This window comes from Acipenser ruthenus, chromosome 28 (assembly GCF_902713425.1).
Source record: "Acipenser ruthenus chromosome 28, fAciRut3.2 maternal haplotype, whole genome shotgun sequence".
Classification (NCBI taxonomy): Eukaryota; Metazoa; Chordata; class Actinopteri; order Acipenseriformes; family Acipenseridae; genus Acipenser; species Acipenser ruthenus.
This window is the reverse complement of record NC_081216.1, coordinates 3,869,561-3,886,850: the sequence shown is the minus strand read 5'-3', so window position 1 is coordinate 3,886,850 and position 17,290 is coordinate 3,869,561. Positions and strand designations below refer to the sequence as shown.

Here is a 17,290-nt window from a genome sequence, read left to right as displayed (position 1 = left end):
CAAAACAACTTCCCTGTTCTCTCTGTGCATTTTCCTGTCAAACTCCCAGAGCCACACAGTGAAGAGTTCCCTGATTAAATCAACACTCCACTAGTACTTGATACCCGTAGAAACACCACGGTTTCTGAAATATTCCAATTACCATCCATGTTTGCACACATCCTCCCTGTTAAGCGCTCTTTCAATTTCTTGCCCCCATGACAGGCCTCTCCCTTGAAAGCCATAGTTTTGTCTGGGAGCAATCTCCAAAACATTCCAGTCTCATCTGCATTAAAAACATCCTGCAGGCAGCAGCCTTCCAAAATCCTTGGCTGGACTTCCTCGATCCAATTGTCTGTTTCTGCAGTGCTCACAGCTGCACTTGCCACCACAAACCTTTTTGAAAACGATATTGTGGTGCTTTTTAAACCTGTCCAGCCAACCAATGCTACAAACCCATTCCTGAAGGCCAAGTCCTTTGGCCACGTCCTCCGCTTTAGACATTAACAAGGGGCTGTTGACCGGTATGTTATTTGACCAGACATGCACAAACCATCTTAACAAAACGACATCAAGGTGTTTATGAACACCTGCCTGTGGACATTTCTTTTCCACATTTGTTTGCCCCATGTAGAAAACCTAATGGCAATTTGCTAGGATCATAGCCAAATTCTTCTGCAATTTCTTTATTTTTCTTCTCTAGTCTCTACAAGTTCAATTTTGTTTAGTAAAAAGTAGTGTTTGCAATTTTCTATACAGTACTGTAGCCTGCTGGTTAAAGCAACAAACAAAATACTAGCACTCAATCCAATGATAATGTGCTGGATTATCTTGGTCTGTAGGCTACTTTTATTGTACTATACGGTGTTTAACACATTCAGGGGGGTCAACTACTGGGGTTAAATAATACGTAAACACAATGCGCCTTGCGTGCATCGTGCTTTCGTTTCACTTTAAAAGTATATATTTGAAACTTTGAGTTATCAGATTAAAAACTACTATGATGGAAGATAAGGGGACGCTGTCTCCCTTATTAAAGTAATACATGTGTTAGACTTGGGGATTGGCAAAAAAAAAAAAAAAAATTTGAGTTAAAGAATTTCAAGTAAAGCAAGTTTGACTCCTGTGTAAGGATGGGCCGTTGCCTAATTTTTCACTATCGATATCATTCTTCAAAAAAGCAGATGCATCAATTTATCGAAGTAATGAAAGGGTAAAAAAGTGTACCAGTGGGGGTCAAAGCAAAATCCAAAAAAAATAAAGAAAGAAAAAGAACAGTTGTTTAAATCCATAACAAGTCAGAGTAACAACCAAATCAAGATAATTTTTCACTGTCCACGGCAGTTTAACAACAGTGTTGTCCACGGCTTATATCTGAATTGTGTTAAGTAACATGGATAGTGTCCACATTCTAATCGATGACTGGCACTTGCTAACAATCTAGCATTACTGAATACCTGCTCACTAGGGTACGATCTTGGTTGTTTCTTCATTTTTACTCCAGGGTAGTTTAGCTGAATAAATGCAGACTTTGTTTGAAGTTTTGCAGGGTGTCATCTCATTGCCAAACAAACAGCAGAAGGCATTGTATTTGTAGCTCGGTCGATACAGTATTCAAAAGGGGAACCCAAACACCTCTACCTAACTTTACGCCAACTACTCTTTCATACATCTAAAAACAGACTTGATAAGTTGTTTTCAAATTTAGGATTAAGAAATGGTTCATTTAGAGGTAAAAAAAAAAATAATTACATTTCACACTCGGGTATTTCCGTTACCAAATCGGCTTGATGACGTCAGAGTGAATGGATTTTCGTACTTCTGACTGTTACCATTGGTTTTCACGGTGTAGAGCGTGTGAGAGACAGCTAATTAAAATTTATCATTGTGCCCCGTTGATGTGTCGCAGGTGGTTGTAGCAACACAAACGAAGGCAGATTTAAACTGCACAAGTGGCCAAAGGACCCAAAGGTTGCCAGGGTGTGGACAGCATTTGTCCAGAAAACGAGCGCCTTCTGGAGGATGCCGACAAAATGGTCGCACTTGAGTTCAGCCCATTTTGAGGAACAGTGCTACAAAACAGCGATTGCTAGGTCCTGTGGTATCCAGCCTTGACTGAGAGTCGATGCGTATCCCACAGTTAGACCAAAGAAGGCATCAATGGTAGTGAAATCAAGACAAATCTCACAATAAATGTGTGAGCCTCTCGACAAAACACGGTGGGCTGAGCGGGTCTGATTTCAATACCAGTGAGGGCTTGTCTGCGGGTATGCCTGCTTATACGTCACCGTTAGATTTACTGGCCTCAGCTGCCGTTTCTTTGACCCACGAAGATGAAGACAGTAAGAACCTGGACCCCAGTTTTTCCACAGTATTCACTTCGATCCCCAAATTAAAGAAACGGTTACCAGATGGAAGATCAGCATTTCAAAAGAGAGAATAAAACAGTGAGCAACAGTGTCATGTTGCCCCTTGCTTTATGTATATTTATGTAATCTGTACTTTAAATATTATATATCAATTATTGTAGCCTATATTCATTTTTATTTTGTTAATTTTTTTGAATATGTGTTTATTTACAATATTTGTCAGCAGACCCGGCACGTATATTATATTAATATTATTAGATAAGGACACAGTATGCAAAATGTTAGAAAACAAACAAGCAGAAGTACAAATTTGTATTTAAAACTGAAATAGATCTACCACTGTTAATAATAATAATAATAATAATAATAATAATTACATAAGCCATTAAAATACTTCAAACTGCTTGTGCTACAGTCAGCACATGAGATTAATTTATGATACTGGTATGCCACATTACATACTATAAATATAGCTATATCTTACAGGTGTTACAGGAAATGAATGATGCCACAGCTACTCCAATTACAATTGAACTTTTAGTATACTATTTTAAAGTAAACAGAAGCATTTTGGTTTTTCAAGGTTGCCTCCTGTAACTTGCAATCAGATTTTCGTCTTACTTTTTAACCTCAACGGATTGCACTGAGTGAGAAGGTATTTTCACTCCAAGAATCACGCACAGAAACAAAGTGGCACAGCTAATCTCTCTAAAGTAACAGGTTACAGCGCACTGTATCACCTGCTTGCAATGTAAAATGTACCATTTTAATGGAAATGCATCATTTATTACCACCACTTTTTTATTTATGCATTTGTGTTATTTGCGAAGTTTAAAAAGAGGTTTGTCTCTCAAAATATGTGATTATTCAGTGCAGAGTGCAGTGCAGTGACTGCGTCCTTTTCACCATGAGTGTAAAGCAATCAATTATCTTTATATAGCTAGAAAAGAAAAAGAACGGAAATTGTTTCGACATCGCCAGATAGCCTTGATTTAATTAAACAGACATGGATTAACAATGCTAGTTAGTTTCAAAGGGAGGGAGAGGGAACAGAATTAAATGTTGAAAAGTACCAAGCCTATAACAAGAGTATTTAAAAGAAAGACATTTAACAAACATAACAATTAAACTAAATAATAATAATAATAATAATAATAATAATAATAATAATAATAATAATCCATCGTAATAGGAAGGGTTTTATCCAAAGCGACTTAGATTTGTACCAATTTATACAGCTTTTTTTTTTTTTTTTTACAAACTGAACAATCCAACTCGGTGCTGTAGGCTACCTTGCTCAAGAAGTGTGCAACAGCAGTGCACCTGGGATTGAATGTACCGTAGTTGTGTTTTTTAATCACATTTAATAAAAAACGATTACTTCAGATCAATTGGTATGCAGTTAGTTTATACATGTTGTAGTATTAATACAAATAAAATTTAAAGAAAAAAAAACAAAAAAAAACAAAAAAAAAAAAACTTACCAATCTTTACCTTACCAAGTGTTATGTAGGCGATCGCCTTCATCGATGTCCGACTCGCTTTTGTCAGATGCATTGCTTTCGGTTTCATACGGCTCAAACTGATATGGCTGTTTGCCACACACACACACCAACAACGAGCCCACTGTCATCAAGAAAACTGCCCTCCCCATTACACTCATCATTTTCATTAACTGCTGTAGAAGTACAGTCAGTGAAATCACAGCTTCTCGTCAACGTGTTTTCAACAATATTCGCCATCTTTCCCGCCACCGAGTTCGTTCTGTGGCGTCAAGTCAGATTTCACAATCTATTTCCTTGCTGGAAAGAAACCTTCTATAATGCTATTTGTAACCCAGAAAGGAGTCATACAAAATCCAATATTTATATTTTTATGTCAAATCAGAATAAGAACGAACATTTTTTAGTGTTTTTTTTATAGAACAAAAAAAAATGCGTTTGTGTTCCCCTTTAATTCTAACACAACGATCTTAACCTGCTCTGTTACTTTGAAGACTCCTGCACAGATGCAATCCCATCACTAAACACACACACAGGGGCTGGGGCAGGGGGAGAAGGCGAGCTCAGTCGCATGCAGATTCAGCGAGTCTGACCTGAGGGGAACACTTTGGAAGCTACCACACATGGACTGCGTGATGTGAGTGGATGTAGCACCTGTGACGTTTGACCTGACCAGCCCGTCTTGACTAATTAATGAAAGTGGTTTTACATTACCATTTCCTGTAGGCGCTAAAAATACAGAGAACACAAGCAATAAACAATAGAAAACTGCCAAGTAAATTCAGCGCTAGTTGTTTAATTTATTGGCAAGTAATGTTAAGCATTTAAGCTATGATCAGCTGGCTCCTCAGTAACTTAGCTTTTTTGAGATGAAAACGGAGAAGAAACACACAAGAGTGTAAGTGCACATTTTCTAAATAAAGTACTTTCTCAGATAGTCACATTATAGACCTTGCATGTTTCCTGATGTCTTTTAACATCAATTTCTTGGGGTTTCATGAAATCAGATCTTTTTCTCTTAATCCCTTGTGAACAACTTGACAGGTGATCAGTTTTATAACTTATCAACATGCACATTATGCAGTCAAAGCCTGGGGCAAGCTGAAATGCTGAACCTGTCCTTGTACTGCATGCAAATTCTTAATCGTCTATTACTTAATTATTTTGCAAATGGTTCTTTCATTTAATCATATAAGAAAACCATACCCAATACCACAGCATCCAAGGCAAGAGTTACATCATTTATTATGCTTTGCTTTTTGTCTTAACTTTAAAAGTGCATTATTGATAAAAAGGGATTTGCTCAATGCTAGCTTCAAAGACAACTCCATGATCTTGAATCATTCTCGCCTAGTTAAAATTGCTACCACTGTGCTATTCTAGCCACTGGTGATGCATTTCACCTCATTTGCAAGCTAACATGATTTACTTTAGATGCCAAGCACAATGTTAATAGCTCACTGTGATGGAAATTTGCAATTCAGCCGTACTGAAATTCCAAAATAAAATGTTTGCTGAAGGTATTCCTTCAAAATCACATATGCTAGGCAGACAATATTTAATATCAAATCATGCTAACAAGTTATCCATTAGAATACTAACAACCAGGATTCAAAACAAACATTGCTCTGGGCAATAAAACACTGAAAAAATGCATTATTAACAGTGGGGTAATGATGCAGAACACCATGATTTCATCTCGCTGGCAGACAGCAACACTACAGTTCTGAGAACAGCTTTAAAACCAAAACCATTAGAAATCAGCCATCAGTTGTTTTTTGACTCAGCCAGCAATCTTAACACTCAATTAAGACTTTCCTTTAAGACTGCCATAAAGCATGACAAAGTGCTTACATTGCATTAAACACATTGTATTGTATTAGAAGATCAATTTTAAGCATCTTTGTCTCACACGTTCATACAACTTACATAAAAAAAAAAAAAAAAAAAAAAAAAAAACAACACTCCATCCTCTGGATTAATAAATTCTGGGTCACCCTTATGCTTCATTATTAATGTGAAATCCAACCTTCAAAGTAGTTAAGACCAGAGAAATGAAGGATATCTATCCCAGTAGCCTGCAATGTATAAGCCACTGTCAAGGCTACAGCACACTTGTATTGACCACAGTAAGGTTCAATTGTAGCAATTTATAGTCTCTTAATGATAAAAACCCCTTTGAAAGCATGACACAGTCTTGGCACTACTGCAACGTTGTCTGGGTTCTTTACATGAAGACATTGAAGCATAAAATCAATTCACATTCTGCAGAGTTAACATGGCTGTGAAATCCCCTATTTCTAATCTTGACTGCTCTTGGAGACTATTAAGGAGAGTGATAATATATTATTCAATCACAAGTATAGCAGTGGGTAACTATGATTCTGACAACAGTACTACTAAGCAATATGCTAAATACTGCCAAACTACGTTCATAATTAAATAGGCAATTCAAAGCTACATGTACAAAAAAAAGCTGCCTCTGTTGGCGTTGGTTATGTAGTGCACATCCCACAGTAATGAAAATGCCAGGCTACAGCCGTGGGTTCAATTTCAATTTCAATCTCAATTTAAAGGTTGCTCTCTGTGTGTGTGTGTGTGTGTGTGTGTGTGTGTGTGTGTGTGTGTGTATATATATAAAAAAAAAAAAGTAAGACCAGCAAAATTAACATAAATCTGAACCACACTTACATGACGCTTAATAAATTCACTTAGTTTTTAGTTTTAATGATTCTGGATCAATCCACAGCAATTTTAATTAAAGATGCAATTAATCCATTCACAGATTATTGATCATCCGTCCTTAATTTCCCAGAGCTTATATTACATATTGGTGAATCAATGCATCATATTAAAGAGCCCAGTTTGAAGTCTCCCACTGACTCTGCTGTTACGTGCTTCTATTAGTGCTAGTACGGTACAGAGCCAATGTCAGACCGTTGCTAGGACACAAACTTTTAGCCCGTGGATTTGCACTGGGCGAGTCAAAATTAAATATTTTTTACATTAGTTAAAAGTGAACCCTTTAAAAAAGGACTGGGACTGTGTTAACACGATGACACTGTAGTGGGCTTCTGGGACGGCGATCATGTAAACACTTTGTTTTGATGAGTTACAGGGCCACCATACTTTGCAGTACAGGCTTGAAACATACCAATGCATAGGGGAGGGACTGACGTTCACTTCCCAATAGTTGATTTTTTTGTGTGACGTCACTGAGAAGGGCTTTAGTGTTTGAAAGGGCGGACACAGTTTACAGCAGCCCGGCAGAGACAAAAGCAGAAACAAAACAAAAGATCACCGGTACTTGTTTAGAGCAAATTAAAAAAAAAAAGAAAAAAAGGGAAACTGTAAATCTGATATAATTATAAGTCAAATATATTGGAACATTTATTCTGTCTCATAAGTTTATACAACATTTATAAATATCAAGAAACGAGTGGATAAGCAGATTCTATTTCATGAACTAAATGTATCATGTAAGTTTTTTTTTTTCCTTATTAGTGATAATAATGGAATGAATAACTTATTTTATTTATAAATAATTGTGAGAAAATAAATTGCCAGTAGTGTCCATTAATTGGTTATAAAGACCCTGAGAATAAACCTGTATTATGTCATTGCAATCACTCTGGTGAAACAATGTCTTGTAATTTTGCCCAAACATCAATATTTTTCAAAACAACTTTCATGAAGTATTGCAAGGTCCCTCGGGTCACAGAATAACGCGTTTTTATACATGCATCTCTAAGCAGAATACATAATAAAAAACACTGGGGACGGGGACGGGGACCACACACAATATAACATTGTGTTGAAAAAAAAGCAAAAAGTTTGTACGGTTTCTTAAGTACTTTATAATGTTCCCCAGTGTGTTCTGAAAAAAGGACACCATTTCCAAGATGCTACTGTAAATATTTAACTAAAAGAACTAAAAGTATACACACACACATATTATATATACATATATATATATTTTTTATATAGCACCTTTCATAGTGGACCACCATCACAAAGCGCTTTACAGAGGTAGGCTGTGAACTGTGCATTATATGTCCTTACAATAGGACATTGAATTAACATCTCATCCGCAGGATGGAGCACAAGGAGGTTAAGTGACTTGCTCAGGGTCACACACTGAGTCAATCAGTGGCAGAGGTGGGATTTCAACCGGTGACCTTCTGGTTACAAGCCCTGGACTTTAACCACTGGACCACACTGCCTCCTGTTAATTATCAAGTATATCTCAGATCACAATTACTTCTGTTTAAAAAAAAAAAAAAAAAGATTTTTGTAATTATTATTATTAAAGTCTTAAAAGGAGCATATGGTGTGGATGCACACATTTTCTTTTCAGTTGTTAATTTAACTCAAATCCTACATATTAATCAAATCTGGATCTTCAGATAAAAATCGGAATGTTTGTTCGTGAACAAAACAAAAAAAAAGTCGCTGCATCGACTATTGTTGATAAATCTGTATGTAACAGTTGATTAAGAAACTGGGTAACTGATTAATCTCAGACTGTACCTCTACCCAGACCATCTCAGACTCTAGCACCTTTGAGGGTTATAAGTTAAAACAGGCAGTAAAAAAGCTGCTGTTCACCACCTACCTGTGCAATCTGGCTGCAGCCCGCGGACTCTGACCTCAGCACCAGACCGTCTTCCACAGCAAGGGGAGCTTCTCCTAGGACTACCAAACCCTATTGACAGATAATATAGCAGTGTTAGGAACAGGAACTGCGAAAATAGGAGGCAGCAAGCAAAAATAAATTAATAAATAAATAAATAAATAAATAAATAAATAAATAAATAAATCATGTTCATTACAGCTCAAAAAAGGACAAAATTCCATTTTCGATTTGTACGTATTTTAAAGTTTAAGAGCTTCCCACACGTCATCAAGGAGGGGTCGAGCAACCCTTCTTGGTTCCCTTGAGCTGGAATGACTTGTTAGAAATGTGTATTTTAATATTGACAGCAATACAGCTTTATCTCGTCTGATCGCTATGCTCCGAAAATAGAGCTAATGCAACAAACTGAAGAGAGAGAGCACACCAAAAACAGTGTGGCTTATTAATATAGCATGGTTCCCATTTACAAGATGATAATTTGAAGGTACCTTACACACATTCATTTGTTTTTCTACTATAAAAAGTTTAAATCTAGGGGGTGGGGGGAATCAAGGGGATTGCAGAACACTGCTTGCATCTTTCTGAATTTGAAAGTAAGGTTGCTCACCAACATGAGATTTACTAGTGAGGCATGGTATGCCCATTACAAATCAGTACACTGTATATTTTACAAATTAATTTAAATGAATAGTGTGTCCCTCCTTATTACAGAGAAGATGGGACATTGTTGGGTACTGGAAAGAGTGAAACTCATGCTCATAAGTTAAGGGTATTGTGGGGTGATTTGAGATAACATGATAGTGAAGATTTTATCTGTATAACAAGAAGCAGTCTAGAAATCCTTATGAATTATCAATGTTTTAAAAAAGTTTATTAGTTGAAAAAACAACAGTACCATCACCACTATCCCAAAATAAGTGTCTATGGCAATGCTGGAGCAGACTGGACATACTGAAAAGCAAGGTCCCCAGGGAACATTTTCTTGAGGGATAACCCCATACCAATACAGAATGTGGTTCTCCAGCACTGACCTTGTTTGTACGGATCTGTCTGTAGATGTCCGTCTGCTGCCGGATTCGATACTCCAAGTCGGAGATGTGAGCCTGCAGCCAGTTCCAGTGGCTCACAATAGAAGCTCTCTCCATGGCATACCTCCCTTCTGCCCTCCTCCATCTGCAAGCACAATAAAAAAAAAACTCAATGTTGTAATTTCCTGCTACCAATGTTCAACGGAAACAGAGAACAACTATCCCTGGATGAGATCAGACTAAAAGACTAGACTTCAGCTTCTTCAAAAGGGTATTATATAGGGGGTGAGAAATTCAATTATAGTTTAGGAAAGAAAGGCTTGCGGATTTAAAGCAACATTTAAAAGATTCCTTCTACCTATGGAGTTTGCTCTCCAACCATTTGTGGTAGCTGGAGCTGGGCATTACATAAAAGGAAATAACCTTTTATAGTGCAGGGCTTCACCGTAAGGCAATAAAACAGATATTATTGTTTAATGAACAAAAAAACAAATACCACCAACATCCACATCAGTGTTTGATAATGTATAATATGATTACAGTAAAATAGGCTGCTTGTATTTATTTGGACTGTTTAACAGGGAAATGCTTTTCACATCTTGTTTCATGAGCGGGCATAAGTCGAACCAAGCTGCATTTGTAAATCAATTTTTTCAATCCACAGTTCAGCCCTGTACAAACATGAATGCAAATTGTAATACAAGCCTCAAATTCTGAAACCAGGAGGGGGAAAACGGCACATCCTCCATGAAGTATTCTGTGCAGCTCATCAAGTTACATTACAGATCTGATGCAAAAGGTAAATCTCAAAGCCTTTCACAAAGCACACTGCACAAACAATGCTTTAGAGCATCTCAAGACAAATGAGCTCTCATTTTAAACACAATGCCTTTCAAATAAAAAATAATTAAATTATCCTAAATTGTCTTCATCAGAGAACTGCTACTGAAAACACAATAGGATACATACCAGCACAACTCAGTCACAGTTTTTTGTACAGCTGTCTTTCCTACTGCAGATTCAATGGCTTGTAGCTTCCGTTTATGTAAAGCGCTTTCAAAAGGTTTGTATACAGCTTGATTTACATGTGTAATTCACAGGAACATTACATGCTGTACAAAATAGCATGCCACCACTTATGAAATTTCCCCTTTGGATATTTTTTAGTTCTCTGCTTAGCAGCGATATTTGCCCCTTTGCTCGCACTTGTCTCCTTTTTTTCACCCCATAAAACTTCCACTCCACTCATTTACATGCTTTCTCGCTCAGCTATAAATCTTATTTGCTGACCTACATAGCTACATGTAAATATTGCGTGCATATACAACCAAGCAAACAAATGTACAGACACTCCGATTTGTATTTTCATTGCATGACATACTGCATTTGATAGAAATAAAGGAAGTATCTAATCAAATGTATTTTTACATCCATTTCCCAGATTTTACAGATTTTGTTCAAATTCATAATTTCCGTACCACTGTGGCAAAATCAGTCTTACTTGTTAGGCTATATCTTTTGCCAAATTTATTCAATGCCCCTCCCTCCTTGACGCCAAAGATTAAGTCTTGCCTTGCAAGTTTTCTTTGGCTGGGAGTAATAGCTCTGCAACACTGTGAAAGCTATTTCACAATGTTTGTACAAACCTCTACTGAGCTGTCAAAGTGCCAGAAAGAACTCAGTCTACCAATTTGGTCAATGCAAATGTTAGGGAGGGGCCTTCTTGATTGTGATCAGAGCACAAGCAGCACTGAATTTGAATGTTCCGCTGAGCCTTTCTGTTGTGTGGGAAATTAAAATGCGGAATTCAAATATAGATTTATTTATTTATTATTTTTTAATTAATGTATTTTCCCCAAATCATTTCAGATAAATTTACCTTTATTTATGTTTTGATAAAGTGCAATTAATTTGAATATAAAGTGAAGACAGACCAGGCTTTTTATTTTTTTCCAGTTGTATTTGAAAATGTAGGACTTTAATGCAGTATTGAGAGCAATGGTTGAGGATTAACATTACATTTTTAAACACAAAAGTACAAAACCATTTATATATGGTTGCTTGCATCAGCGTGGGAGAATCTAGCTACTAACATCATGGATGATTCGAAAAGGGCCTACGTGTGGAATCATTTTGTGAAAGTTTTTTAAAAAGTGCGTTAAATATAAATTATGTAAAGCAGAACTTATCCAAACAGCCCTGGAACAATGCTAAATCACTTCAACTTAAACACCCAGGTGTTTCAACAGGAAACAAAGATGACGAAACACTGATAACTGACACTTAGCACAGACTGTTGGACAGCACTGAACACTGAAATCACAATTACATGTCATTAAAATTAAAAACTAGGAGCTTCAGTCTGCTGTTTTTCAGACAGAAAGCATGCTTGAACAACATACAGTGGAAAATCTCTTTCTGAAAGGTTAAATACTGCAGTTGAGAAACAGGGCCTTGTTTGCAGTGTTGTAACAGGAGTTCATGATCATGCAAGCAACATTATTCTTGGCAACACGTCAAGGTATGTGTCATGCGAGTCTGTTAATTGTTTTCCATGTACACTACCGCTAGCCATAAATGACGGCTGTTTGGAGAGTGGTGTTGATCGTGTTATTGCTGCAGCAAGTCTGCTGGTGCACACTTAAACCACAGCCATGTTGATGTTAAAGCACTGGAAATAGAAATAAAATAATAATGCAGCTTCAGGTAAAGCAACACCGCTTGATCCAGTGGTGTAAAACTCGCTGGAATTCAATTCACAGTATGTTTGAAAGACGGTGAAGAAAGATGGGGAGTCTGTGCTGTCAGATTGCACATTTACAAAACCGAGATGCGCGAACCTTTGAGCTACACAGTGATCAATGACAACTGATAGAAGCTATTCTACTGGCGCTCTCTGCTTTCAAATATGCTACGGTTGTTTTCTCTTCAGAACAGTGTTTCAATTTCAAGTGTGTATCCCATTTGCTACAGCCTCATCAAACACCTCAAAAGTGACGCTTCTGTCGAAAGAAGTCACATCCTCGCTTTCTCAATTGACAGTGCTTTTAATAGGTTTGAAATGATAGAACGTAGCGAGCGTGTAGAAACTATAAAGATTAATTATTCGTCTACACAAGAAAGAATGACTTGTTACGAAACATTGGAAGATATTGGAGTGTGATCCTCAGCTTCGGCCTTTTCAACTGGATTTTGTTTTAGACATGGCAGGAATAAAATCACCACTAAACAGCACATGGTAATTTTTCGCTGTGGAGGACGCGTCTACTGTTCCAATATGCACACTTCAATCATCCACACTGGTTGTAAATACAGGGTTTTGTCAAGTGTAATGCAATTCTTATGGTATATATGTTTAAATGCCCTTGCAGCTTGGCTTATGTAGGATAGGCTCTGAAAAGGTCTTGGTCTGAGATGAGGTGGCAATATAAAATGAACCAGCTGATGAGGAGAGTCTCATTTTGGATATATGCTTTAAAAGACTACAGAACCATATGGCCTTAATGAAACGCTAGATCTCAGTATATTTTAAAAAAGATTAGATGATTAATCCTTACACGCCAACTTGAATCTCTCATCTTTTCTTCTGGTTAAGTGGAAAGAGAGTGGAAATGTGTTTACTGATGTTCTGACATTTGTATATTAAATGAAATATGAATGTATAAATAATAAATATTATTATTTATTTATTTCTTAGCAGACCCCCTTATTTGTTTATTTAGCAGACGCCTTTATCTTTACAGAGACTAGGGTGTGTGAACTACACATCAGCTGCAGAGTCACTTACAATTAAGTCTCACCCGAAAGACGGAGCACAAGGAGGTTAAGTGACTTGCTCAGGGTCACACAATGAGTCAGTGGCTGAGGTGGGATTTGAACTGGGGACCTCCTGGTTACAATGCCTTTTCTTTAACCACTGGACCACAGCCTCCTTATCCAGGGCGACTTAAAAATGTTACAAGATATATTATTTTTACATACAATTACATTATTTTTTACATACAATTACCCATTTATACATTTGGGTTTTTACTGGAACAATCTAGGTAAAGTACCTTGCTCAAGGGTACAGCAGCAGTGTCCCCCATCTGGGATTGAACCCACAACCCTCTGGTCAAGAGTCCAGAGCCCCAACCACTACTCCACACTGCTGCCCTCATATATTTGTATGTACTTTCATATATTACTGACTTGGAGTAATGATACAAACAATTACATATACGTATAAAATTGTTTATCCAAGTCTATCCAAATAGCAATGGTTTTATAGTTTATCTGGAGTTTTCCAAACATGTTTAATATTGTGAACTGTAATATGATGCATCTTTATATTGTTTAATTGTTCAACAATTGGATTAATTGGCATCTATTGGGCGCACTAAAGCTGTTCATGGCCATTTCCAATTAATAAGGCATCATTTTATTTGGTCTATGGATAGATATATTTAATAGACCCTACAACATCAAAGCAGCATTGCATTGAAAACACCCGAGGCATGGGCTGTATCGATGCAACCCACACCTCACGTGTTCTTGCTTAAAATACAATCCAAAAATAGATCAGTGATTGTGAAATATCAGAAATGCTAAAACACTGAAAATTCCAAGAATTTAAATCACAGCATGATTTGAGATAACTTGAACAATGTATTTTTTTACAAAACAAAACAAAAAAATAAAAAGCCTTTATCCTGTAATCTTTTCTAACTGCAAGTACACTGGATTAAAAAAGGTTCACTACCCACATTTAGGGTATGTGTAACTAACATGGGCTTGAGTCAGCATTACTAGAAGAGGACCAAGGCTGAATACGAGGTTTCACAAGTATACAGCACCTTTGGTCTTATTAAAAAGGGAAACATTTCCCCCTGGCTGTCCCCCTGGATTGTAATGAAATGCTTCCTTATCCTGCAGATAACCCAGGGACACATGTCCTTATCTGAGCTGTGTACTGTAACAATGGATCCTGAGGAGGTACACACCTGTATGTTGCCACACCTTTACTTTTACGCTCTATAAATCAGAAGATGGAATACATTACTCTTGATGACTTGACAGATAACGACAGCCAAGGTGACTTGACAGGTTTTAATGGTTCGACATGGCAATGCACTCCATTATGTTATACTTTGATTTGAATTCTGTACTCGGTGGGAATGCTTTTGTGGTGTTGTGGAGGATCAGATGAAAAGTTGAACCGAGATGCAATCATAAAGTATTACATTAGATATACACATGGAACTTACACCTGGGTAAGTTTCATCACAGGAATATGGCTAGTTTCATACAGAAATGAGTATCCTTTAACACCAATCCACAACATGCCTCGGCTATAACCAAATACTTCAGCCTGATATGCAGAAGTGTGAATGAGACACTTCGGTCATATTGTACACCCCTCCCCCTTCCTGTAACTTGAAGTAAATACCTTTTGCTAACAAAAAAAGTCAGTTCCTTAAAGTACACTTAAGCAGGCTAGAAAGCAATATGCAAGCCTTACTGTAAAAAAAACCCTTCATGCTGAAAGTAACTAAATGCTGGCAACTAAACCAAAAGCACAAAATAAATCTGTTCATCCAGTACCAATATATACACACACCCCTTCAGAATACTTAAACGTAGCTCTGAAAGAATAGGACAGAGGGCAGCCCCTTTATATTCAGTATCAGATTACAATGTACTGTAAAGAATCTGCCGGGTAGTGCTGGTTCCACTAAGCACTCTTTCATTGGAAGCATAAGCAAGCATGTCATCTAGTTTTCTTCTTTACCTTCTGGTAAAGATTAACTTCTAAAAAGACTACAAATAGTGTGACATGATATTGTACCCTGCAGTCCACTACCAAGATCAACATCACTGCGTCACGGAACCCGGGACTGCTAAAGCCAAGCAATCTAAATGAACCAGAACTCAGCAAAGTGCCCTGGTCCAATATAAAACTGCCTTTACACCGAATGCTGCAATATATCAAGACACAGAAAGTCAGCAACTAAATATGGAAGAATGCATTTAAATTGACTAAACATACATTAAATACAGTACTCTCCGGCTAACAGAACACCCCTTGGGATGCATGCAAAGTGTTCTCTTAGCGGAAGTGTTCATCAAAACAAGGAGTTGACCACCAGACAATATGAATCAATAAATACATATTTATTACTTGTCATGACGCAGGTGCATCAACATAAGAAATTAACAGAATAAGAGAATAGCAATAGGCAAGTGTACGATAATGAACTATAATAATAATAATAATAATAATAATAATAATAATAATAATAATAATAATAATAATAATAATAATAATATAATTGTCAAGAAGTGCACTCGTGGAAATCAGAACACAAAAGCAAGACAAATGATAAGAACGCCGGTTCTGTAAAGTTGAATAAACCAAATCGCTGTGTCTCCAGAAACTCTCGCAATAACAAGTCACATTTGAAAAGATTGAATAAACCATTTGAATTTAAGTTTGATGATGAGTTATCAGGTTGCAAAACAGTACTGGATCAGTTGCGAACGAATCGCTAGCGGTGCCAAAAAGGTGTTAAGTAAAGTTCCTGTAGGCAGAGCATTCACAATGTGAAAAATCTGTTTCACCACAAGGGTGTTCTCATAGGAGGTGTTCCTATACGTGGATACTATAGTATTACAGTTACATAGCAGGGCGAAACACAAAAGTAAAGTATTTAATGATGTTCAAGAGAACAGCGTTTGAAGCAGCAATCAAAATCAATTAATTTTATGGGGGTTAAATGTGCATGTTTGTGCAAAAAGGAAGGCAATCCCAGGACCGAAATGAAACCAGCAGCAAAAACAAATCATGGTTTTAATGTTTTCTTGTGTAACATTCTAAAAACATCAACTTAGGAACATATTGCTAGTTATTCTCTCACAACAATAATGCCTCATGCTGCAACACAGCTGAAGGGAGAGATACATATCTGTATTACAAGGAGAGATGGATGGGAAATCTGCAATAATCTCAGCCATGCACTAAAGCTTTAGGCTTTGGTGCCAATACATGTGATCCTGCAAACAAAGCTTCAAGTGCTAGGCCTGCATTGTATCCGGCAAGATAAAGCCAGGATGTTTCTCATCCGGACATATAGAGGAAATGAACAAGGATATTAGTCCCTTTATACATCTAGAAGCATTATATAGCTATATTCAATTTCCAGTTACAAAGTTCAGTCAAACAAATTTTGACTTCACAAGTAATCAATTTCTATTTCAAAATGCCACCGAATACAACAGCAACCAATGCAGATTAAGCAAGATCAACAAAAATTACAAAAGGCCATTTTGAAGTACATTGTGTAACAACAACAACAATAACAACAGGGCAGTCTGCGCTAACTAAGAGGACTTGTTTTGCTGTTCAGACACGGAGAGTCTTAAATATTCAAAAGAGAACTTTTTTAAAAAAGCATCACAATAATATTCTACTCACAGTTCATCGTTGGATTTAGTGTAGTGTCAAGTCTGTTCTGCTGCACACATTTTAACAATCCTATTGTTGTCTTCGGATGTTTAAAAAGAAAAAAAAAAAAATTCCAAACACCGCTCTTTTGAGACAGATTTACTGCAGGTTGATCACACGTTACCCAGCACTGCAATGAAAATGACTGTCTCAGTGTTCTTAATAATAAGCATCAATAATAAGCACCTCTGATCAGACATTACATTCTGTGCTGGAAGATATTGAAGCATGAATATCGGTGTATATCGGTGTTGCCAATTGTGTTTTTTCTCTCCTTATAAAATCAGTGCCAG

General features: G+C 37.0%; 1 protein-coding gene across 4 annotated transcripts in view; it reads right to left on the bottom strand.

The window, feature by feature from the left end:
- Positions 1 to 17,290, bottom strand: part of LOC117435022 (KAT8 regulatory NSL complex subunit 1) — a 70,783-nt gene that overhangs the window by 18,030 nt on the left and 35,463 nt on the right. For all 4 annotated transcript variants that reach the window (XM_034057868.2, XM_034057869.3, XM_034057870.3 and 1 more), the window contains 2 exons: positions 9,518 to 9,659; positions 8,466 to 8,555 (listed from right to left, as the gene is read on the bottom strand). In XM_034057868.2, coding sequence (XP_033913759.2) covers positions 8,466 to 8,555; positions 9,518 to 9,659 — 232 coding nt within the window. The remainder of the gene's footprint in view (positions 1 to 8,465; positions 8,556 to 9,517; positions 9,660 to 17,290) is intronic.